The sequence below is a fragment of the Lissotriton vulgaris genome, chromosome 9 (assembly GCF_964263255.1).
Source record: "Lissotriton vulgaris chromosome 9, aLisVul1.2, whole genome shotgun sequence".
Lineage (NCBI taxonomy): Eukaryota > Metazoa > Chordata > Amphibia > Caudata > Salamandridae > Lissotriton > Lissotriton vulgaris.
Genome location: NC_141697.1, coordinates 608,424,727 through 608,449,556, shown reverse-complemented (window position 1 = coordinate 608,449,556; position 24,830 = coordinate 608,424,727). Strand labels below are relative to the sequence as shown.

Genomic DNA, 24,830 nt, shown 5'->3' with positions numbered 1-24,830 from the left:
AACATATAGAGGGGTCACAGGAGTGTAAAGCAATAGTAGCACGTTTAGCAACACAAGCCGACTTAATATGTTTTTGTAGCCAATTACCAGTTCAGTTTAAACATAACAAAGCGTGTGAATTAAGATGTCTTGATAGCGAAATGTTACATTGTATATTGTTTTGTTCATTTGTAGACGTTCCCTGATGAAGGTGATTGTATTCACCGAAATGCATTGGAACTAACAGGATTGTTGCCACACGTCATGAACTAAAGATAACATTTGACAAAATTACGTTTGAAGTCTTTTTTTGGATGAGAACCTTAGCTGTATGAATACAGCATTAGACACTGGTGCCATGGGAGACGCACCTATGGGCTCATAGGTGTGCTACTAGTTAGTTCTGATACTTACACTCCAGGAGGGGAGTGATTTCCATGCCAGCACGGTAAAAGTTTGGATTAAAAAGGCGGTGCACGTCCCTTATCCACAAAGCTTTACTGCATATGCCATATACTGGGTGCGATAAATATTGTACCACTTCTAGTAATGATCTAGTTGTAATTTAACTTGTCACTTGTAATTAGAGCTCCTGGTTTTATGGTATTTATGTTTTTTAACATTTCCATCTATATATATCCATATTTATTTCTTGACCATCTTATTGGTATTAATCCATATCTATGTTGTGTTTTGAGACTAAATGGAGTCGTAGAATGGTATATTTCTACATGTATTTAACTGATAAACATGCACTCATACTTTGCTACTTTTTGCGTTTTAGCAAATTAAGCATCCAAATATAACAAAACATTAAATCCACAGGGAACTATCAGCACTATACTATTCATATATGTTAACATATGCCTGTATTCAGGGAAATCCGAACCCGTTTTTAAACTTCCCATTCTGTGTATCTGCTCAGCTGTTGTCCTGGAAAGCACGAAATACAGCATGGAGAGTCACCAACAAGAAGCATAATTATTTGGATTTTCCCTCTTTTAAAAATAAATACAGACAGGAAGAACATTGTTTTCTGTCTGTATTTATCTGTAAAAATCATTAAAAACGGAAAACCTGGAGCTTTACTTGTAATCAGACCCTGAGTGAGTATCAATGTATTTCACTGGGATTAAATTTATGGTGTGGAAAGCATACAAATAATTCAGGGGTGTGTGCAGAAACCCACTGAGTTTTATATTGCTAAATATAACGGTTCTGCAAAAAGCCGACTTCCTTAACTCCCCTAAGGAGTGGATTTTTTTTGTATTCATTTATCTTTTTCATGTTCAAATTAGTTTACTATGGTTCTGTTAATTTATTCGTAACGTACCCACCACCAAGTAACTTGTCATTTGGCACTGCTGTCAATGTGCGCATGTTTACCTGTATTGTTACTCGTGGCTTGTGTGCTTTAGGCATAATTCCTTTGAGTGCACAAGAGGTTATAATTTTGGCATTTCGCTTTATTTGTATGTACTGTATGTGCGCCTGTAGTATTGTCAGTCATGACAACACAAGACCAAAGACAGCCCTATTGGCTTTATTAATGCTTACTTACTCTAATGATACTTCTAAGCCATTCTTCTCACACCTGTACCTCTTCTTTAGGGTGTATTCATCCTGTTTACATTACTTTCTGTGTATTCTGTGTGGAGTTTCCTTTAGGAATTTGTATGTTTTTTTCTTCCTTCCCTTTTAGATGCATGTTAAGATTCTTGTGCTTAATTTCCAAGTTTTTAGTTAAATTATGGCCAGTTTTTTGTAGTTCATCTCCATCTGAGAGACAAGTCTGTCACTAGACTTTCCTTCTGGGAATGTGGTCCATGGTACCAGTTACAAAGTTCTAGAGACTTCTTCACCCTTGCCACGTTAACACAGCCTTATATTTTCAGTTTGGTACTAAACACCTCATTCCTATGCCCATAACATCTCCTCAGATTCTTATACACCCTACCAGAGTTTCTACAAGAGGTTTGTAATGGTGATGTAATCGTTTTACATTAATGTTTTAGTTGTTAGGAAATGTGATAGGAATGTTATACATGTAACTTTAAATGGTATGCTTTGAACCTGTGGTCTGGAGTCTTCTTGGGCTGGAGGTTCGTTCAGTTTAGTCAGTTATTGAACGGACTCTTTGCTGGAGAGGCACTCCTGATTGTGGGTGAAGTACTACTAATAAACGTATGTATTGAAAACTCCTTTGTAATGACTAAGTGAATCATTACATATTGGCAATGATCAGGATTTTTATACTTCACCCACCGACCCACGCAACAATTTTTGGAATTTCACTTCGTGGAGGATAACCTGCAGCTTTATGTGAACGGACTTTCTCACTTCCCTGTCGGAGTTCATCGACTTAACAGGGGTCTTCCAGTGATTTTGGAGTTGTGGTGACTAGGGTTACGGATTGGATTTGTGGAGTGCTCCTCATGTGAGTGGTACCGGTGAATTCGAAAATTTTGGAAGCGGGATGCGGATGGTCTTCATGGATCTGGGCTTGTGATGTGATGGCGATTAGGACTATTGCATCTCCTACTACGATTTGAAAGTGTCATTTGCGCAGGTCATTGGGACTTATTTTGACTCGCACTTACACTGGTACCAATTCTTTTCAAAAGTATACAAGGAGCACGCTCACTTACCTACGTCACTCTTCTGATCTTGTCACTCTGCTCGGACATTCTGAAGTTCCGAGAATATTGGACTGAAGTTCAGAGAATATTGGTGTAGTTCGGCATGGCACTGCGGATCTCGTCACACTGGTTGGACGTTCTCAAGTTCCGAGAATACTGGTGATGTATGGTAAGCAGAGCGTTGACCAGCTTAGACGTGCCGTGTGCCATCCAGCGGTGCATCAAAAAACCTGCTGCCATTTTGGATTTCAAGGATTGAAATCAGATTTATCTACATGTTGTGAACTGCGCCGCAAGTTTCAAGAGGTGTTTCGTTTGAACATTGCCAGGAACCTCATTAATAATTGTTATTCTTTCAGCAATTCATCTGAGATTTTAGTAAAAGGTTGACAATACGATCAGCATTTCATGGTGGGATTTGGCTACTTTTAAATGAAATCTGCAGGATTCTTCATCGGATTTAATTTATTTCTGCGGTGACACGCACACCTTAATTGTGTCATCAGAGTATGTTACACTGGTTCATTCACTGTTCAAGCCTCTCTCAGTTTGTTAAAGAGTGGATCTTTAAGGACGTTATAGTGACATTCTTCTATTGATTCTTTTATTTTTGCATACTGTGTGGTATATTATAGTGTTTTTCTCTATTTGAAAATGTCGTCAGTTACGGAAGTGACTCAACCTCCTCCATTTCTAGACAAACCTGGGAAGCCAGCTATGTTATGGGCTGAATGGTTTGGTTTGTTTCAGAATCACCTGGTAGCTATTGATGCAGCAGAATATTCAGCCCCACGTAAATTTTCTTTATTATTTGGAAGTTTAGGTTTAGCTGCCCAACGTATTTTTAATAGTTTAACGTCCATTCCTCCTCCTTCTGGTCAATCAGGAGACAGACAATGGAATGTTTATGCTGAAGCAATTACGAGATTAAAAAAACTATTTGAAGAGTCTCCTAATATTATGTTGGAAAGGCATAATTTTTACAAACGTAAGCAGAAGGAGGACGAGAAAGTTGAGGAATATATTTCAACTTTAAGAGTTTTAGCCATTTCTTGTGATTTTGGCCCTCTCTTAGATAATTACATCAGAGATCAATTCGTGTTTAATTGTTCCTCACCTAAAATTAAGGAAAGAATACTTAGTAGTAAAAATCCTACCCTCTCAGACGTTATAGATCTTGCTTTAAGTATTGAGAGGTCAGTAATTTCAACCAAAGCTATGATGGCAGAAACAACCACTAAGGTTAACTTGGTTGCTGATGAGTATAATGAAGAAGGCTTATATGTTGTGGGTTCTAACGATAAAATGGTGAAGCCTTTCCAACAAAAAGGTCAAAATTATTGCTATAGATGCGGTTCTAAATTTCATATAGGTAATTTCAAAGGATGTCCAGCTCTGAGTAAACGTTGCTCCATCTGTAAAAAAGTGAACCATTTTCAGAAAGTTTATTGATTTCAAAAAAAGAATCTGATAAAAGTAAGCAGTGTCGATTTAGAGGATTGCTCTGAGTCTCTCGACAATCTTTTGTTAACTCTTGATTCAAATGAAGAACCAATACAGATCAAAGGGCCTTTATGTCAGGCTATTATCAATGAGGCACAATTACAGGTTATGGCAGACTCCGGTTTGCCTATCACCATTCTTCGGGACACTACTTTTTACGAGAATTGGGGAAAGGAAATTGTTTTGACTGACACTGATGTTAATCCTAAAGCGTTTGGGGAAAAGGATATTGATATGTTGGGGTTTTTCATGGGCAACTTGGAAGTGTTGGAAAGATCAATTTGTACAAAAATGTACGTAGCAATTAAGGGGAAAAACATTGTAGGCTGGAAAGACCTAGAAAAAATGGGATTGTATTTAGTACCAGGGGACGATAATCCCATTAGGGTTAGAGAGTGGCCTATTTGCAATATTGAAGATTCGAAAATTGACCGTGGTAATCTTTTAAATGAATTAAAAAATGTTTTCAATGACAAAGTAGGATTGGTGAAAGGGGTTTAACATAGGATTAAATTGTTACCTGGCGCTACCCCTGTGGCTCATAAAGTTCGTCCCGTGCCATTGAGTGTAAGAGGTGAGTTAAGAAAAAAGCTGGATGACTTGTGTCTACAATGTATTATTCAACCTACAGAGTCTTCTCAATGGGTCGCCCCCATTGTCGTCGCTCGTAAAATTGTCGTCGCTCGTAAAAAAAATAATAAGATTAGGCCATGTGCAGACCTTAGGGGTCTTAATAAAAACATTAAAGTAGACTGTCATCCCCTCCCCAGAATCCTTGAGCTGTTAGCAAATTTGGGGGGTGCAAAATGGTTTTCATTGATAGACTTAAAATCAGCCTATCATCAGGTGCCTCTGTCAAAGGAGTCTCAAGAGCTGACAACCTTTGTCACTCCGTTTGGAGCTTTCAAGTTTTTGAGACTTCCTTTCAGTCTGGCATCGGCGGCTAGCGTTTTTCAGAGACTTATGGGCACACTATTCAGGGATTTAAAAGGAGTTCAGGCGTATTTGGATGATATTTTAATTTTCGCAAAAACCTTGGATGAACACAATATTTTACTGAGAAAAGTGCTTTCTTTGTTGGGGGGTACAAAAGGGGGTGGTAATGGACGGAGCATCTGAACCAATCAAACACTCACACCCAGTCAAAAGATCTGGGTTTAATCCATCACCGTTCTTTAGCCTACTCTGCCACGCCAGTTCAGACATGGCTGTATGCAAATCAGTCTGACCCTGTGCCTCATGGGAACAGTCCAGCCCGAACTGCCAAGCCATGCCTTCCCTGGACCGGAAACAAGCTTCCGAGGACCGGTTTCTGGCATTCCAGCGTCTTCAGCCGGCTTGCTTGAATCCAGTTGCAAAGTGAGCAAGGGACTCATGTCTGAGCATACCCTGCCACACTTATGGCGGCCAAAAGCGGTACAAAAGGGGGTGGTAATGGATGGAGCATCTGAACCAATCAAACACTCACACCCAGTCAAAAGATCTGGGTTTAATCCTTCAACGTTCTTTAGCCCACTCTGCCACCCCAGTTCAGACATGGCTGTATGCAAATCAGTCTGACCCTGTGCCTCATGGGAACAGTCCTGCCCGAACTGCCAAGCCATGCCTTCCCTGGACCGGAAACAAGCTTCCGAGGACCGGTTTCTGGCATTCCAGCCGTCTTCAGCCCGGCTTGCTTGAATCCAGTGGCAAAGTGAGCAAGGGACTCACGTCTGAGCATGCCCTGCCACACTTATGGCGGCCAAAAGCAGTGCAAAAGGGTGTGGTAATGCATGGAGCATTTGAACCAATCAAACACTCACACCCAGTCAAAAGATCTGGGTTTAATCCATCACCGTTCTTTAGCCCACTCTGCCACCCCAGTTCAGACATGGCTATATGCAAATAAGTCTGACCCTGTGCCTCATGGGAACAGTTCCTGGCATTCCACCCATCTTCAGCCCGGCTTGCTTGAATCCAGTGGCAAAGTGACAGTACAAAATTGTACAGCTTTTGGCCGCCATAAGTGTGGCAGGGTATGCTCCTTGCTCACGTTGCCACTGGATTCAAGCAAGCCGGGCTGAAGACGACTAGAATGCCAGAAACCGGTCATCGGAAGCTTGTTTCCGGTCCAGGGAAGGCATGGCTTGGCAGTTCGGGATGGACTGTTCCCATGCGGCACAGGGTCAGACTGATTTGCATACAGCCATGTCTGAACTGGAGTGTCAGAGTGGGCTAAAGAACAGTGATGGATTAAACCCAAATCTTTTGACTGGGAGTGAGTGTTTGATTGATTCAGATGCTCCGTCCATCACCACCCCCTTTTGTACCGCTTTTGGCCGCCATAAGTGTGGCAGGGTATGCTCAGACGTGAGTCCCTTGCTCACTTTGCCATTGGATTCAAGCAAGCCGGGCTGAAGACGGCTGGAATGCCAGAAACCGGTCCTCGGAAGCTTGTTTCCGGTCCAGGGAAGACATGGCTTGGCAGTTCGGGCTGGACTGTTCCCATGAGGCAAACGTGATGGATTAAACCCAGAACTTTTGACTGGGTGTGAGTGTTTGATTGATTCAGATGCTCCGTCCATCACCACCCCCTTTTGTACCGCTTTTGGCCGCCATAAGTGTGGCAGGGTATGCTCAGACGTGAGTCCCTTTCTCACTTTGCCACTGGATTCAAGCAAGCCGGGCTGAAGACCGCTGGAATGCCATAAAACGGTCCTCGGAAGCTTGTTTCCGGTCCAGGGAAGACATGGCTTGGCAGTTCGGGCTGGACTGTTCCCATGAGGCACAGGGTCAGACTGATTTGCATATAGCCATGTCTGAACTGGGGTGGCAGAGTGGGCTAAAGAACGGTGATCGATTAAACCCAGATCTTTTGACTGGGTGTGAGTATTTGATTGATTCAGATGCTCCGTCCATCACCACCCCCTTTTGTGCCGCTTTTGGCCGCCATAAGTGTGGCAGGGTATGCTCAGACGTGAGTCCCTTGCTCCCTTTGCCACTGGATTCAAGCAAGCTGGGCTGAAGACGGCTGGAATGCCAGAAACCGGTCCTCGGAAGCTTGTTTCCGGTCCAGGGAAGACATGGCTTGGCAGTTCGGGCTGGACTGTTCCCATGAGGCATAGGGTCAGACTGATTTGCACATAGCCATGTCTGAACTGGGGTGGCAGAGTGGGATAAAGAACGGTGATGGATTAAACCCAGATCTTTTGACTGGTTGTGAGTGTTTGATTGATTCAGATGCTCTGTCCATCACCACCCCCTTTTGTACCTTCTTTGTTGGGGGAGCACAGTATGACATTTAGAGAAGATAAATGTAAGTTTGGTGTGAATGAGTTCGAGTACTTAGGTCACACAATTTCGAAAGCAGGTATTAAACCAACATTTTCAGTTATTAGAGCTTTGAAAGAGGCAAAGGCACCCTGTGACAAGGACTCTCTGTGTTCATTTTTGGGACTCGCAGAGTACTATGCGAGATTTGTTGTCAATTATGCTCAGATTGTGAAATTAGAAGTAGCACTTTACTCCCCTTCTTCCAACGGGTTAGTGGAACGTGGTAACAAAATTATGGAGGGGATTCAAACGGCTATAGCCTCTGGTTTGGATGTGGGAAAGTTTCTAGAAGAAAAATTGTGGAACTGCAATACTTCCCCACATTGTACAACTGAGGTTACTCCTTTTGAACTTTTAAGGGGGAGAAAGGTTCATTCTACTTTATTTCCCTCTTGGTTGGACAAGAAAAATGTCGATGTTAATAAAGAAGGTCTAGATAAGGAAAAACTAGCAGACAGAGTCAAAGAGAAACACGTTTTGATGAAGAGAAATTTTGATAGGAAAAATGGTATGAGAAGTGTTGAGATTTGTGTTGGTGACTGGGTGATGATTAAAAAGCCTTTTAAAGTCTCAAAAGGTAATTCAATATTTTCTAACCCTTTTCAGGTTTGTAAAATTAGCAAGGGTGCTGCTTTTTTGGGTGAAAAAGGATGGGTGAACTAGGCAATTGGTGAAGATGTCTGAGGATCAGGTCAAATTAATCAGTAGTAAAAAAAGAATGAGAAGTCAGAAAATTATGGGTGGACTCACTGGTTGCAACCGAAAGTAAAGGAAAATGTTCAATGCCGTGGTAATGAGAATTTTGTTTCTGATAGCAATTTTCCATTACATCTTTTAGTCGTAGTGGTAGAACTAGAAGAGCTCCAGTTAGGTACAATGAATGTATTACTTATTAGTCTTAGTATATAATTTGGTTTTTTTTGTGGTTTTTTTTTATAAAGGGGAAGGTGATGTAGTGGTGATGTAATTGTTTTACATTAATGTTTTAGTTGTTTGGAAATGTGATAGGAATGTTATGCTTTGAACCTGTGGTCTGGAGTCTTCTTGGGCTGGAGGTTTGTTCAGTTTAGTCAGTTGCTGAATGGACTCTGTGCTGGAGAGGCACTCCTGATTGTGGGTTAAGTACTACTAATAAACTTGTGTATTGAAAACTCCTTTGTAATGACTAAGTGAATCATTATAAGGTTGTATTACAAAGTTGATCCCCACTCCAGACAATTAATTTCTCATCCTACTTAAATCAGGAATGCCAGTCGTTGTATTGCCCATAGATAGAAATACCTTCACTCTCAAATCTTTATGCACGGTCATCTGATAATGTACTGATAACCTCTGCACATGAACTGATCTTTGCAACAACCAGTGCTTAATTTGAGCCAGTGGTATCCCGGTGCCCCTCACTGGCACTTAATTGTCAACACCAGCACTAGTGACAGTCTGCACTGCATAAGGTGGCACTGTCTGAGATGACAATAACAACAGTCAATCATTAATTCAATATACATTAAAAAATTACTATTACCTGCCGCCCAAGCCCTTTTTATGTCTTTAGGGGCCTGGAATAGCCCGAATTGTCACAGTAGCAGTGTGACGGTTAGTAGTTGTGTTATTACTATCATGGCAGGGGCAATGTGTGGTACATGTTGCAGTGGTGTCCTGACGATAGCCCTGGAGCTTATTTTTATACAAATGAAGCACTGGCAACAACCCTAAATATATGGCATTTCTCCAGAGCGGCTTCCAGCGTTCTCAGCTCAACGCTCCAGCCAGTCACATAGCCTAAGTCTGCTCAGCTGTTTCTCCAACTTTCTATGCTGAACACCAAAGAAGTCTTCAAAGAAGTCTAAAGTTAATCACAACCAGGTTCGGTGGTAGTCGACTTCCTTGGTCTGTCAGTCTACCAACTTATACAGATTTGTCTGGCACGAATTTCCCTTTTTGAAAGTGTGATGATGTAAATCCTGTAGACCATCCCTTTCAAGAAACTGAACTTTTCTTTGTAACTTAAGGAGGGATAGCAAAGAAGAATTGAGTTTGAGCGCAGGCATTTTATATAAAGGTTTTCTTTAATGGACGGTTCTGTAAATTTAATGCAAAAAGAACTGCTTTAAATTGCAATTATTTTCATTTTAGGAGCCTACGGAATTGCGCACTTGCCATTCAGTGGTTGCAGCGTCTGAATGACCATTTGGCACTGCAGAAGTTCTTGCAGAACTGCAACGAGGTAAGCGGAACATCCTCTGATTTAAATCTAGTGCTCTTGGGTCTGTTTCTTAGTTGCACTTTACAGCACATGCGTATGTAACCATTTCGGAGCTATTTGCCTCAAGTGTGTTTGTGTGCACAACCGTGTGCATCTTCAGGGGTTAAACTATGCTTGTGGCATCTCAGAATGTTGCTCAACCTTTTTGCAATCTGGCTACAGGCAGCTTTAGTTGTATGCTCTATACATTTTATACTATACTACCTTGTACAAACTGGACTAAAACTTAGAAACCTTGCTGTATCAAATCATATTCTGATCAGCCGCTGCCTGTCCAGGTAAGAGCAGTCAGGCATTGGGGCTGGGTGGGGGAAGAGGGGGGGGGGTGATTTCGACAGACAACGATGAGGGAAAATTAATTATTTATTTAAGTTTCCCTCGTGGTTTTCTGTTGAATCCCTCTCCCTCTCCTCCCAACTAGGCCCCACTACTCTTACCTGCACAGGCCGCAGCTAATGCATTTGCAATTGTCCTGGCTTATTAGATTATTCCACAGAGGAGTTTTGCAAGGCGTTATGCTCTGATGTTTGTGGAATATCCTGATGAAGGGTGTTGTGCAGCAAGAGAGTTTAGTAAACCATGTTTTCATTATCCATTTCACAAGCGTTAACATTCCAGATAAATTCTGTCTTAGTGTTCAATAACAATCAACAGCTGAAAAAGGATGACTGTACTAATTGTGGACAAAATCTCAAAGACCAAAATATCAAAAAGTAAGTTCATATATAAAAAGTAAAAAATACTATTCCAAACACCATTTCTACATAACTTGAAGTTATATATATTGTGAAGGTACATATATGTGAAGTTAGGTATAGAAAAAGTATACCTATTTACCTTTCGATATTTTGTCCTCAATATTTGTATACCTCTATATTCTAGCTTTGATACTCAGGGGGCATTGCAAAAGGGATAGATTATGAAAATTACAGGCAAGAGTCCTGGTATGCAGACTCACCATCACATCAAATCAAAGACTGTCCTCGAAACCAGCTCATTTTATGTACCTTGTAAGCTTTTTATTTACTACATTTGGTGTTATCTGAGTTAACTTACAGTTTGAGCAGAAATGTGCTGTTTCAATTGAGGTGTTGGTACAGTTGATTGTCAGTGTATATATAGCAAGATTATTATCAGAAACATTGTGTACTAAATATCCTTTACAAAACTATGGTGTTGGGTTGTGGCTGCCGATAAGTTTAGGAGGGAGGGGGCGAACGGGACTCAGGCACACATACTCATACACACTCACAGCCATGAATTCACACACAAACACATCCATTTTCAACACTCATTACCAAACATTCATACATGCACCCACCAAACATTAATTAAAAAAAACACACACACACTTACCTGCAGCTCTGCCTCGGAGGCCCCAGGAGGCTTGGGATTGCTGCCTTCCTCAATGGCTGACATAAGGCCAGCCATTGAGGAAAAGCAGCAGTTCCAGCATCATCACTGAATGTGATGAGGTCAGTGAGGATGCTGACCTCACCCCACTCTGTGATGAAGTGTCACTGATTGACTTGACACTGGACCATGGGCGCTTCAGGGCTTAAAACTGAAGTGCCCAGGTGCGAGGCAATCAGCGATGCTCCCCTCGTCTCTGAGGAAAGGCCCTCGGGGACCTTTGCTGAGCTGAGGAGATCACAACCACAGGATCTGGGACTTACTCAGACCAGCAAAGTTCAGCTCAGGTAGCCAGGAGCCTGCGCATTTAGCGCATATCTGGTTCCTGGATCCCTGACCAGAAAATAGTGTCTGTCAGGCTGACCTTTTTTAAGCCTGACAGACACAGTTCGATGAGGGGCAAAAGGTTGGGGGCATGGCCCCTCAGCCCCAATGTACCGGCCACGGCTGGTGTTGGTAGTCTCTTACCAACTCCAATGTCTTTTAATTTCCAATTATCTTTTTTTCTATGGCAAATAATTTCCAGGGTTAATTTGTAAATTGGCTTCCCTACTCTATATTACGTTTCATCATGCAATTGAATTGTTAAGTCAATATTGAAGGCAAGACTAATGTGTATGAAGAAAGAAAAAAAGGTAGAGATTAAAGCAAAGCTTTAGAACTTGTAGCTGGAACTGGTTTCATCTACATATTCCATTTGCCCCTTAGACAACTGAAGGGTTCTAAAGGTTCTATATCCAGCAGCAAGTGCCTCCCGCCCCCCACCATTAGCACACTCTTTGGGATAGGCTACCACTCTAGTTCTTTATTAGAGACCTCGGATCATTTTAGCCAGATGTTTTGGAAACAAAGTGTTGGGATGTGGGTCTGACTCTGATGAGGCTTGTCTCATCTTCTATGCTTGTCCTGATTAGATATAGAATGGCTAAGTGTCAGTCAGACTGCTGCACCCTGGTATTGTACAGCTGCCTTACTTTCAAGTGAGCTTAATCATTGCAAAGGATGGGTTTTGGTCAAGAAATGCCCAGTGAGAGATACAGGGAATTTTGAATTTCACCCATTTGGTCCTGGTAGTCAATGAAGTGTAGGGAAACTGGCAATCACATTTTTTTTGTCTTAACTTGGGGATATGTTTGGCAGAAGCATTTTAATTTTGCAAAGGTCTCACATAAAATATTGTAGTATTCGTAGATACAAAGTGTTGTTGCAGTCATTGTTATAATTATATTGGAAGTTAAAATTTGTCTTGTATTTATCAATTGAAAACACTGTGAGCTTGCTTTGGAGTTTACATGAAATTTCAAGGATAGGTCTTCATTCACATTGAATTAGCATGATCAATCTGACCGTAACCGTTTTACGTGTTTATTATTTTAAATGGAGTTTTATATTGAGCAAACTAGACCTGAAGGTATCAGAGCGTCTTAGATGAGCACCAGTTGCGTTATAGACGGACGCATTAATTTTTGTTAGGCACAGGGAGAATAATTGATTTGCCCAGAATCACAGGATGTTCAGCATCCCTGCTGAGACTCGAAATCAGTTCCCCAGCTCCGAGGTCAACTGCTCTAGCCGTTAGGCCAGAGAACAGAAATCGTAAAGGTCAGTTTTCCATCAAAGGAATTCAGCAGCACGCTGCAGTTCCTGAAGAGAACACGTCTTTGGTGTTGGGGAAGAGGCACGTTAGCGATGTGTATGATAAGAGCAAAATAATACAGAGTTCTGTAATCTATTCATTTTTTTTTTATTTGTTTTTATTGCAGAATTAAAAACCACAGAATACAAGTAGTCAACCAGTCCACTCGTGACATCCCCCCCGATCAACAGTAAAGCGTATAACATACACAGCCATTCAGCCCGCATCCCGGAGGCCGGGCGGCATAATACTCTACTCAGTAGGAAAACATCACGGTGAGCGTCCCATAGGGACCATGGTCGAAAGATCGTCTTACGTATCTGCATTTTACCCCCCCACCCTCAACAATACCTTCGTCAGCCATTCCGCTAGTATGATCAATGCTACTGTCCGTTCCAGGGCCCACCCCGAGCGCCATAGAGCCTAACATGTCAGGCCGCTCCCCCCCACCATTTCCAGCTCCGCACGGTGCCTAACTAGCCTGCGTGACTCGAAGTCGCCCTTACGGACAACCAGCTTCTCGGCTGCCGACCCACCCCAAACTCCCATTGAACAACCCCCCAATGTCCCCACCCCGGCAACTGCTGATGGTGTGTGCTTCGTGCTGATGTGTTGGATGGATCCACTACAGTGTCAATGACAACTCTGTGTTCGTTTGCCCCGCAGTGTCCACTGGTCCTATTCCCTCAGTCCTCATCCTCGACCAAAGAATCACGCAAAGCCTGCACCACCAATTCCCACGCACGCGCTGCATCCAAAGCCTTCTCGTTACCAAGCTCGACAGCCTGCCTCATCCAGAGCACACTCTCGCACTCAGACCACCGCAGCAATTCATTCTTCCATCTCCGCAGTGACGGCCCGCCCTTGGACTTCCAATGCCATGTTATTTCTCTTTGCGCCAGTATCAGACCCAGATCAATAAATTTGCTCGTTACCTTGGTGTGTTTGGTGTGCGGGAACCAGAGCAGCAAGCACGCCGCCATATCAAATTCCACCTCCCTGTCGGTCACATCGTTTAAGAGGTCCCCCACCTCTGCCCAGTAGGCCTCCAAATGCGAGCACCCCCAGAGCAAATGATCCATGTCCGCTCCTAGAGACGAACACCGAGCATCTTGTATCTGGAAATACCGCCGTATTTTTTCGGGGGTCAGGTAGGCCCTATGGAGCACATAGAAATGCACTTGCTGGAAGCGCGCATTTCTCGTGCCCTTCCACGTGCGCCGCAAGATGTGACTTCACGACGTGTCAGGAATGGGTCTGCCCACACTTTCCTCCCATTTAGCCTTGAGCCCCTGGAGCGGTTCCAGTCCCTCGTTCAGCATCCTATTATGGAGGCATGTCACAGCCTTGAACGTGCCCGCTGCCATCACCACATACTGGCACGCCATAGTCGTGGTCGGTTCCATGAGCCCCCCCTTCCAGTGCTTCTGTATAGCCGCCACCACCGCCGCATGTAGGAGAAACCCCCCATCAGGCAGCCCGAACTGTTCCCGAAGCACCTCAAAGGGCACCAGGGCCCCATCGATGTACAGGTCTCCTACCACCTGCAGGCCCGCCTCCTCCCAATCCAGCAATGGGGACCAGTCACCCCCGTGCGGCAAGGCCGTCAGCATACCGATCGGGATCTCCGGCGCATAAGGCCGTGTCGCCTTTGCTCTCCTAAGGCTCCTCTGCCAGCACAGCCTGAGAGTCCGTTCCTCCATAGTGAGGCCCCGCAACTCAAGTCTCTGCTGCATGACGATGTAGGACAACACATGGCGTTGTATCCCCTGCTCTCGGTCCGCCTCCGGCCCCCTAAACACCCTGGCCACGTTCTGCGTGAGGACCTGCAATTGCGCCGCTAGATAATATAGCTCAAAGTCGGGCACAGCCATGCCTCCCTCGACCTTGGGGCGAAGCAGCGTGCTCAGCGCTACTCTACGGCGGCCATGCCCCCATAGGAACCCAATAATCATCGTCCTCAGATCTCTAAAGATCCCCTGAGGAATCCAAATAGGCAACGTCTGGCAGTAATATAGGAAGCGGGGGAGCGCCACCATTTTTAAAAGAGCTATCCGACCTAGAACCGTCAGCGGGAGGGTCGACCAGAAGGCCATGCTGCCCCTCAGCGCCCGAACGCACCGACCGATGTTGCCCTCCAATAGGTCCGCGGTCGCGTGGTAGATGCGGACTCCCAGATAAGTGAAGCAAGATGGCTCCCAGAGCACCCCCAAATCGTGAGCAGGGCTGGGCGACTCCGCTCTCAGCGGGAACACACAGGTCTTCGCCCAGTTGACCTTAAGTCCCGACAGCCGGCCAAACTCCGACAACAGGTCCATCGCTCCTTCCAGGGCCCGCGCCGTATCATCGAGATACAGAAGTAGGTCGTCCGCATACAGCGATATGTAATGTTGCTGCCCGCCGCTGGTTATTCCCGCATACCGGTCACCCGACCTCGCATGGACCGCCAAGGGTTCCATCGCCAGCGCAAACAGTAAGGGAGAAAGGGAGCACCCCTGTCTCGTGCCCCTACCCACCGGGTATGACGCAGACACCAATCCACCCAAGCGCACCCGCGCCGTCGCCGAGGCATATAAGACCTTCGTCCAGCGGCAGAACCCCTCGCCCATGCCAAACCTCTCCAGCACTCCATCCAGGAAGGTCCATTCCAAGCTGTCAAAGGCCTTCTTGATGTCCACGGACAGGACCGCTTGGGCCCCGTCCCCATCCAAGATGGCGTCCATTATCCCCACCATGCGGCGAATATTCAGCGCCGTGCTCCTCGTGGGGATAAACCCAGCCTGATCCCTGTGCACCAGGCCCGTCATGTGTGGGGCCAATCTGGTGGCCAATATCCGGCTCAGGATCTTGTAATCCACCGTCAACATGGACAGCGGGCGATAGGACCTCACGTCCGTTGCGTCCCTGCCAGGCTTCAGGAGCGGGACAATCAAGGCCTCACGCATGGACCCAGGCAAGCTTCCTGACTCAAAAGCTTCCGTGTACACCACCAGGAGCCTGGGGGCCAAACTGTCGACATACTGCTGATAGAATTCTATTGGTAACCCGTCCATCCCGGGCGTTTTATTACGAGCCATATGTTTAATAGCCACCCGTATTTCAGTGAGCGTGATCGGGCCACCCAACTCCTTCGCGTCCTCTTCATCTAGGACCGGAAGCTGCCTCGCCCCTAGGTACTCCGCAATGTCCTGGACCTCCACTCCCAACTGACTCTGACACAATTCCTGATAGTACCCCCGAAAGCACTCCAAAACCGCTGCCTGGGAATACACCATCTCCCCCTGTGCGTTGCTAATGCTAAGGATCGGGCAACCCCTAAGTTCCGGGTTGGCAAGTCTGGCCAAGAGCGTGCCCACCTTGTCCCGTTCTGCATGCGCTCTAATGGTGTACTGCCTGTAGTCGTAACACCTCAACCGTTCCGTCTCGGCGGCGACCACTTCCTTCGCTTCCAACAACTGGGTCTGTAAGTCCGGGCTGGCCGGCCTGCGGCGCTCCAAATCTCTCAAAGTCTCTTCCGCTTTCATAAGTGCATTCAACACAGTCGTGCGAGCATTCGAGAACCTACCCAGACACACCCCTCTCACCACCACTTTCATTGCATCCCATTCAGTGGACCGACTCGTAGCCGTGCCCTCATTCTCCTCAAAGTAACGGCCAATATCCTGCTGGACAGCGTCATTGAATACTGAGTCCTCTAGCGTCTCCGGCCGAAGCCGCCATGTTGGTATCGCCGAGCGCTCCCGCTGCCACTGGATGTGTACCAATAGGGGGTTATGATCTGAAATGGTTCTGGCCAAGTATTCCGTATGAGAGATCAATGGGGCTAGGGACCCACTACAGAGCACCGAATCTATCCTAACATGCAGAGCGTGGAGAGCGGAGTAAAAGGAATAATCCCTGGTGTCCCTGTGCTGCTCCCGCCATACATCCAGCAACCCCCACCTGTCCTACCAATCCTTCCTGTGCATGGCCAATTTGCGCACCGGGGAGTCTACTAGGGGGGGATGGGACCTATCCAGAGCCACATCCGTAATCGAGTTGAAGTCCCCCCCTAACACTATCGGGCCCGCCAGGAAAGAAGCCAAGGACCCAGAGAGGTCATCAAAATATCGAGCCTGATCAGTATTTGGCGCATACACACAGCAGAGAACCACGTCCCTTCCATACAGCCTCCCCTCCACTGCTACGAACCTACCATCAGGGTCCACCACTTGATTCAGCACCTGGAACGGTATCCCCGCCCTCACCCAAATCAGCACCCCCCTGGCATATGCCGAGTAAGTGGTGCCAAACACCTGGCCCCGCCATCTTTTTTGCAACGCAGCGCACTCTTTTTTAGTCAGATGGGTTTCTTGCAGCATAGCAATCTGTACCCCTCTGCGCACCAGGTATGCGTGTACTTTGTGGCGTTTAACCATAGTTCGCAGCCCCCAGACATTCCACGTCAGGCATTTCAGGTTAGGTAATGTCCCCATACCAACATCGAGCAGTCCGATCCAGATAACAAAAGTTCACATCCCCCTCAAAGCAGTTGCCCCCCCAGAACACACCCTGAACAAAAAAACACCCCAACCCCCACTCCCCAGGACAGAGCCTACAAACCCAATGTCAGCCCCAATCCAAACCTCGATCCAACTACCCATATTCCTACCCTGTGGTCTCCACCACAGCAGGCCTTAAGGGCCCAAGGGGGGTGAGTTATCGCCGACCCCAGCTAGCGGAGCCCGCACCCCGCGCCCACATCCCTTACTGCGCGCTCAGCCCCCCCCCCGGCAACCCACTCATCTCCAACAGGATACCGCCCTACCATTAGGTCTCGAACAAGTCCCAACACAGTCTCAACCGCAAAATATCCCATCAGAGGTCTGGGGGGTCACCACCGGCCCCTTCGAGCTTTCCGCCTCTGAGAGGTCTTCTCCCGTTCTGCTGCCTTCTCCGCCCGAGTCTGTTTCCACCCGGTCACTGTTCTGTTGCGACCCCGTGATGGCCGCCGTCGCTGCGAGCGCATCTCTCTTTTCCGCCGCCATTTGAGCCTCCCGTTTCTCCCGCTGGCGCCTGTTGCGGGACCTGATGCGCTGCGATTGTCTGATCCGGGGTTGCTTAGGCTGATCTCGCCTACTTTTATGCGACCTGTCCGTCCCCGCTCTATACGACACCAGCCATTGCCAAACTTCGTCTGGGGTCTGGAAAAAGTGCGTAGTTTCGTCCAGTATGATCCGCAGCTTGGCCGGGTAGAGCAAGGAGTATTGGATGCCTTCCTCCCGGAGCTCCTTCTTCACCGCTAGGAACGATGCCCTGTTCTTCTGGACCGCCTGAGTGTAGTCCGGGAAGATCGTGACCTTGCTGTTTTCAACCTCATACGGGCCCGACATCCTAGCCCGCTGGATGAGGAGATCCCGGTCCTTATAATGGAGGAGCCGCACCACCATCGGTCGGGGGGGCGGCCAAGCCCTGGTGGGCGAGCAGGCACCCTGTGGGCTCGCTCCAGAGTAAAGAAAGGATTAAGCCCCTCCGGCGCCACCACTGTGCGAAACCAGTTCTCCATGTAGGCCACCGCATCCTCCCCCTCAATTCGCTCCGGCAGGCCTACGACCCGCACGTTGTTTCGCCTGTTGCGGCCTTCTGCATCCTCCGCCCGTCGTTCCAACGAGTCCAACCGGGCTAATATATCCGTGATCCTGTGTTCTGCGGTCACCACCGACGGCTTCAGGTCCAACAGCAGCTGATCATGGTCCTTGACCCTATCCGCCAGCTTTGCATGGTCAGCTCGCAGTAGCCCCAGTCCCGTGGCCACTTGTGCAATGTCCTGGTGCAGCGCCTCCTTGGTCGAGGTGATCGCATCGAGTATGGCGTCTAGACGTCGGTGCAGCCGCTGCTCCTGATCCAACTCCGGCGGGGGAGTCTCGCCCATCCGGGACGATGCCGCCGGGTCCCTCTCAGCGCGCTCCTCAGCCACCAGCCCTCCGGCCGCCGCCATCTCAGGGTACTGCGTCACAGGCCAGCAAGCCGACCAGCTTCTGCGCTCGTAGTCCAGCGCGAACTACCTGACACTGAGCAGGGTCAAGCGCCGCCACCGATGCCCTCAGGACCAATGACCAGCGTGGCGGGCACTGTTCCGCCGATTCCCTCGGAAGCCCGAGGGGGGAAAGAAGAAGTCAGAGATGGCGGCCAGCGAGGGACCACAAGGCCCGGGCGGGGCGATTCACTGTACCCTGACCTCAGGAACTGGCGCCTCTGTCCCCAATGTCTCGATCTATCAGCTGCAGGGCCTCCCGCCAGCCGGCGACAACTCGGCTCAAAGGTGATGTCCGGGGCTGCCCGTCCTCATCGGCGCCATTTTCTTCTCACTCTCGGCAACACCTCGGCCGTCGCCCAACTCGGTCTCCACGGGGCCAGCAGTCCCCCAGCCACTTTCCGTCTGTGCCCGGTTGTCCCCTCACCCTTCAGAGGGCAGGAGCGTCGACCTCGGGTCGCCCAGGGTGCCAAAGACAGGAGAATTAGCGGGATTCCGCGCGGAGCTACGAGCTCACGCCGCCATCCCGATCGGTGTCCAAGCCACGCCCCAGTTCTGTAATCTATTCATGTATGGCCAGATTTATAAATGTGCTAGTGATACTGTGCCACAGGAGTCATGATATACTTATATGATCTGCCTAAATAGGTAGGAACCGGTCTGGAGTTACTTGTGTTCCCGTCTGGAAGATACCTATCCTGGCAATTTGATCTAGACAGTTCCTACTAGAACAGAACTAGGACTGATTAGCATATAGTAGTTCTTACTCTAGAGTGGCAAGGAGGTTGCAGAACAATGGACTGGAATGCAACACAAGTGATCGCCAACAGGTGAGATTAATTCAAGAATTTAATTCAGCAACTTTTAGTTTATACTTACTGATACTATTGGTAGGAATTCCAATCACCTATACCACCGTGTCCTGCATTACCCCTTGCTATGATCTACAACATAAATTTGGTTGTCAAAAAATATACCTCCCTTCTTAGGTGCTTAAGATGGCCGTCTCGATCACCTGCACGCCTTCTGTAATCACTGCTCCTCGAGGGCATAGTTGAGAGCAGATGCTCAATTTACCCAGACATTTCTTCAAATTCTGTTTGGCTGGTGTCCAAGTCACAGAAAATTATTTATTTTTTAATTAGGAAGAAATAATTTGAGTTGTTTTGCTGTGAGTGGCTTCTGTTATCTGAAGCTAACTATGGAAATTTACAGCCGAATTAATTAATTTATTTATTATTGAAATTTATAAAGCGCATACGTTTGCCCGTGGGCGTCTTGGCGTTTAGATTACTGTTAGGATCTCTGTAAGTAGCCGCACAGTGGTAGATGGGACTCGCTACTGGTTAAACAACCACGTCTTCAGCAGCTTCCTGAACTGGAGCAGGGAATGACAAGATCTGATTGTGAACGGAAGCGAGTTCCAAAGTCTGGCTGCTGTCACTGTGAAGCGCTTGTCTCCCCAATTGACTGTCCTGGGGCGGGGTACTGCCAAAAGGTGTTGTGACATAGATCTCAGTTGTCTGGATGGACAGTAGGTAGTGAGCTGTTCTCGCAGGAACATTGGGCCTTGGTTGTGAATAGCCTTGAAAGTCAAACAGAGGGATTTAAATTTGATGCGGTTCCGGATTGTTAACCAGTGATAGTTTCTGATGGTGTGACTGATAGATTTAAATTTCGGGGTCCTAGATAGTACTCTTGCTGCCGCATTTTGAATCAATTGCAGCTTGGAGAGTACCCGGTTTTGTGCATTAGCAAATAGGCCGTTGCAGTAGTCTAAAGTGGAGAGCACGAGGGTGCTCACCACAGTTTTGCCAGCACTTTCAGAAAGGAGTGGGATAATTTTGCGGATAAGCCTGAGTTTGTGGTGGGCATTTGCCGCCGTTTGGTTGGCATGTGCCATAAAGTTGAGCTTCCCATCAAAGACTATTCCCAGGTTTCTGACCCTGGCTACTGGTACTGGTACGGCTCCTAAGGTTGAGGGCCACCAGTCTGCTGACCATGGGGGGGAGATCTTTCCGAAGACAACCACCTCCGTCTTCTCGGAGTTCAGCCTCAGGCAGTTGGTGTGCATCCAGTCTTTGATTGCTGACATGCCTTCCTGAAAGCGTGCTGCCACCTGATCTCCATTATTGTGTATGGAAAGCACTAGCTGGGTGTCATCAGCGTAGGAAGTAAGGCTCATGTGGTATGATTTAATTACCCTAGCTAAGTCCGACACATATATGTTAAATAGTGTCGGACTTAGAGATGAGCCTTGAGGGACACCACATGGTAAGGCAAGTTCTGGTGATTTGAAATGTCCCAGCGTCACTGCTTGTGTACGGCTAGACAGGAATGAGGCCAGCAGGTCTTTGGCTTTGGCGGCAATGCACATATTTCCGACACGGTCAATCAAAACAGAATGATTAACCGTGTCGAAGGCCGCTGAATGGTCCAACATTATGAGGACAGCAGTCCCTCCAAGGTCTCTAATGGTTCTGATGTCATCGGCTGCCTTAATTAGGGCAGTCTCGGTTCCGTGGAGTTTCCGGAAACCGAACTGCGTGTCATCAAGCAGGTTGTTTTTCTCGAGATATTCAGACAGCTGGCCATTTATTGCCTTCTCGACCACTTTGGCTAGGAAAGGCAGACTGGCAATGGGTCTATAGTTCTTCAACTGCTCTTTTATAAAACCACTGCTAAAAAAAACAGGTTTAGATAGAGTGTTTTTTAGGGCATTTGGATAAATTCCTGACCTGATTATCGTATTACAGACCATCATAATAGCTGGGCTGATGGTATCGATAATAGGTAAGTAGACCTTGGGTGGGCAGGGCTCCAAGGCGGATCCTGTTTTTATTGATTGCATGATGTTACTGATTTGTCCCCCCTCAAGATCCTCAAACTGAGTACGCGAACAGGAGGAAGGACAGGTATGCGTGGTAGTTGAAACTGGTAGGTCGCTCGTCGAGAACTCCAAGTAGATGACTAGAATTAAGGGCTAGATGTAGGTAATTGCAAATTACCGATTCTAAAATACCGAATTTTATCGATTCGGTATTTTAGAATCGGTAATTGCAATGTAGATAAAAAGAAGGTAAAAAATACCGAATCGGTAAGATTCGGTATTTACCGAATTTGATTCCTATGGGCCTGGAGGCCCATAGGAATGAATGTCAATTACTGAATCGGTAATTACCGATTCGGTAAAAATTCCGAAAAAGTCAAGGGTGGCAGGGTGTCACTTTGACACCCTGTTGCACCCCTGATTAGTGCTTGTGTGCCATGTGGCATACATACATGCCCTAAGGACATGTATGTGTGCCACATGGCACAGGTGTAAATGCACATTTATGCATTTACATAGGAATTCCTTATTTACCACCAACTAATAGTTGGTGGTAAATAACGAATCCTTAAAGCCCTGTAGCACTGTTTACAGTTACCTACATTACAAAATACAGATTCGATAATTTTACAGAATCTGTAATTTTAACGAATCGGTAAAATTACCGATTCGGTAAAATTACCGAGTCTGGATTTTTTAATGCCCTACATCTCAGTATCCAAATACCGGTCGGTAATGGCCGAAAATCGGTATTTTCGGCCGTTACCGACCGGTATTTGGATACCTACATCTGGCCCAAAGTCTCCAAGAAGGGTCTAGTCTGTCTTAAAATGTAACCAGTGGCTTCTGGTAGCCCACTCGGCAACGTTAGAAATCTTTTCCAATTTACCTTTAACACTAAGCCAATGAAAAAAACTATATTCTACGATTGTTTGCAAGTGTTTGGAGAATAGATTGTCCCCGGTTCCAGGCATTCAGCAGTGGCAAGGAGTTAATTTTGTTGTGCCCAATTTAGGACCTACCAAACCATTTGTCTTCGAGGTTCATTCACTCTTATTCAGATGAAAGCACAACACTCAATTTACCTGCAATTTGAATATGTGTAGAACCTGAGCTGTGCATCGACGTATGCAGCAGGATATCTAAGAATATTAGAACATTCACAAGCATCCTCCATGTGTGGCTCAAGTGCTTTGATACCTCACTGTTCAAAAGATGGTCAAATCACATAGGGCAGTCAAATATGCGACATATTCCTACAAAAGCGGGGAAACTGGAGGCGGTCTTGTTACCATTCTTTGTGCATGATTTAACAATCTCATTGAGCTCTTCTCATGATTGTCCTGTAATTTCTGGCTAATCTTTCCTGACAAAGCTGCAACACTGTGACATGGATAGATTGTGATAGATTGTGGGGGTTCTGAAGATTCAGAATATATTAGTGTGCCTGGAAGGTTTCTTATTCGCTTATAGTCCCTCGAGTGAGCTGACATCAAAGGGGCAATTCCTTAATGATCAGAGCCATCTTTCGAATGAGATACTGTACAATTTCATCTGGTCTGATTAGTTTTCAGAAAACTTGCATATCTAAGAGTGCACCCTCTCATGTTCAGAATGGTTGACGTGGCCACCATTTCTCATTGAATTTGATTTGTACTTTTTTTGTGGCTTGTCTTTATATCAGCTTTCCTTGCCAATCTGTTAAGAGCAACAGTATTCATGTTAGCGTGCGGGCTTCTGCTCGGTGAATAAGAAATGCGTAATATTCCAGCTGATGCAGGTTTTGTATAACAGCAGTGTTCTGCAGTTTAATGAGTGCTAAGTTCTGTCAGCTGCATACAAATTAAATGAGTATTGCATTATGAACTAAAATAGATGCCTGTCCAATTGAATGCCTATTCGCCATAGGCATAGTTTATCTTCGAAATGTGAACTCACTCAGAATTTTTATTTCTTTAATTTGGTGGCACATTTTCCCTGTTTTAAGCCAATGTATTTGTGGTTTTTTCAGCACCAAAGATTTTTTAAAAGTGCACTGCTACATTTCAGCGCAACCCTGGGCATTGGGTATACAAGTGTGCACTGAATAAGATTATTATAAATAAAACATCAAAGTCCTCTACATGCATTGAGATAGCATGTTATGGTTTGGTAATTGGATTTCGATAAGGAAAATTATTATCATACGTTCTAAAGAAAAATGTGTAACCGGGTAGTCTTAAATGTAAAATTGATCGTCAGGAGCCAAAGTATTCTCCCTTTAAAAGGGCTGCCACCATGCAACTCTTTGATCAAAAAATGCATAACACTAAAAATTACATTAATGTATTACAACACATCAGTAAAATCAAAGCTAAGGACCTAGAAACAAGATGGCTGACATTGGAGGGGCAAGTTCCATCAGTGAATCGTATCTGACAGTCAGAAACAGCAGAGAAAAGCGTTGGAGTTGAGGCTGCAACAGAACTTTGAATATGACCTAGATTCAAGCCCATTGTGTTTTTTCGCAGCACTGTGTAGATTAGGTCGTTTATGCCTTGGGGATCTGAGTTTGCACATTTTTTATTTCATCTCTGCTGACCACTGCCACATTAGTTGTGTTCTTCAACCTTTCCTTATCCTTTCTGTGGTAACTCTTCCTCTGGGCCCCATGGCTGCTGAATAGACAATGAAGCACTGATAGTGGCCTGTCTTGTTTTTTTGTGGTATTCTTTTCATAAATACACATTTTTATATATATATATACGAAAGTATGTCAGTTTGTCCTTTATGCATTACCACACCATTCAACCAATCGCCATGAAACTTTGGGAAGTTGTTGAGTACACTCCTGCGAAGGTTTCTGGCAAAAAATAAATAAATAAAAAAAATTGTTAAAAGTTGTTGAGTACACTCCCGCGAAGGTTTCTGGCAAAAAAAAACAAGAAAGAAAAATGTGTTAAATATCGGCCCCCCGGGCCCTCATAATCTTTCCAACACTGAACGTTTACAGTTTCCGGTGCGACTCGCTTTTCCAATGACCATCAACAAAGCACAAGGACAATCGCTGCAAGTGTGTGGACTAGATTTGGAGAATCCGTGCTTCTCACATGGACAACTGTATGTGGCCAGCTCACGCGTCGGAAAACCTTCTGATTTATTCGTGTACGCAACGTTTACAGTTTCCGGTGCGACTCTCTTTTGCAATGACCATCAACAAAGCACAAGGACAATTGCTGCAAGTGTGTGGACTAGATTTGGAG

The 24,830-nt window shown here is 46.0% G+C and overlaps 1 protein-coding gene across 1 annotated transcript in view; it reads left to right on the top strand.

The window, feature by feature from the left end:
• The window catches only part of SPTBN4 (spectrin beta, non-erythrocytic 4), a 1,634,043-nt gene that overhangs the window by 611,227 nt on the left and 997,986 nt on the right, over nucleotides 1–24,830 (top strand). Inside the window, exon 18 of the mRNA XM_086938242.1 lies at nucleotides 9,567–9,657. Coding sequence (XP_086794368.1) covers nucleotides 9,567–9,657 — 91 coding nt within the window. The remainder of the gene's footprint in view (nucleotides 1–9,566; nucleotides 9,658–24,830) is intronic.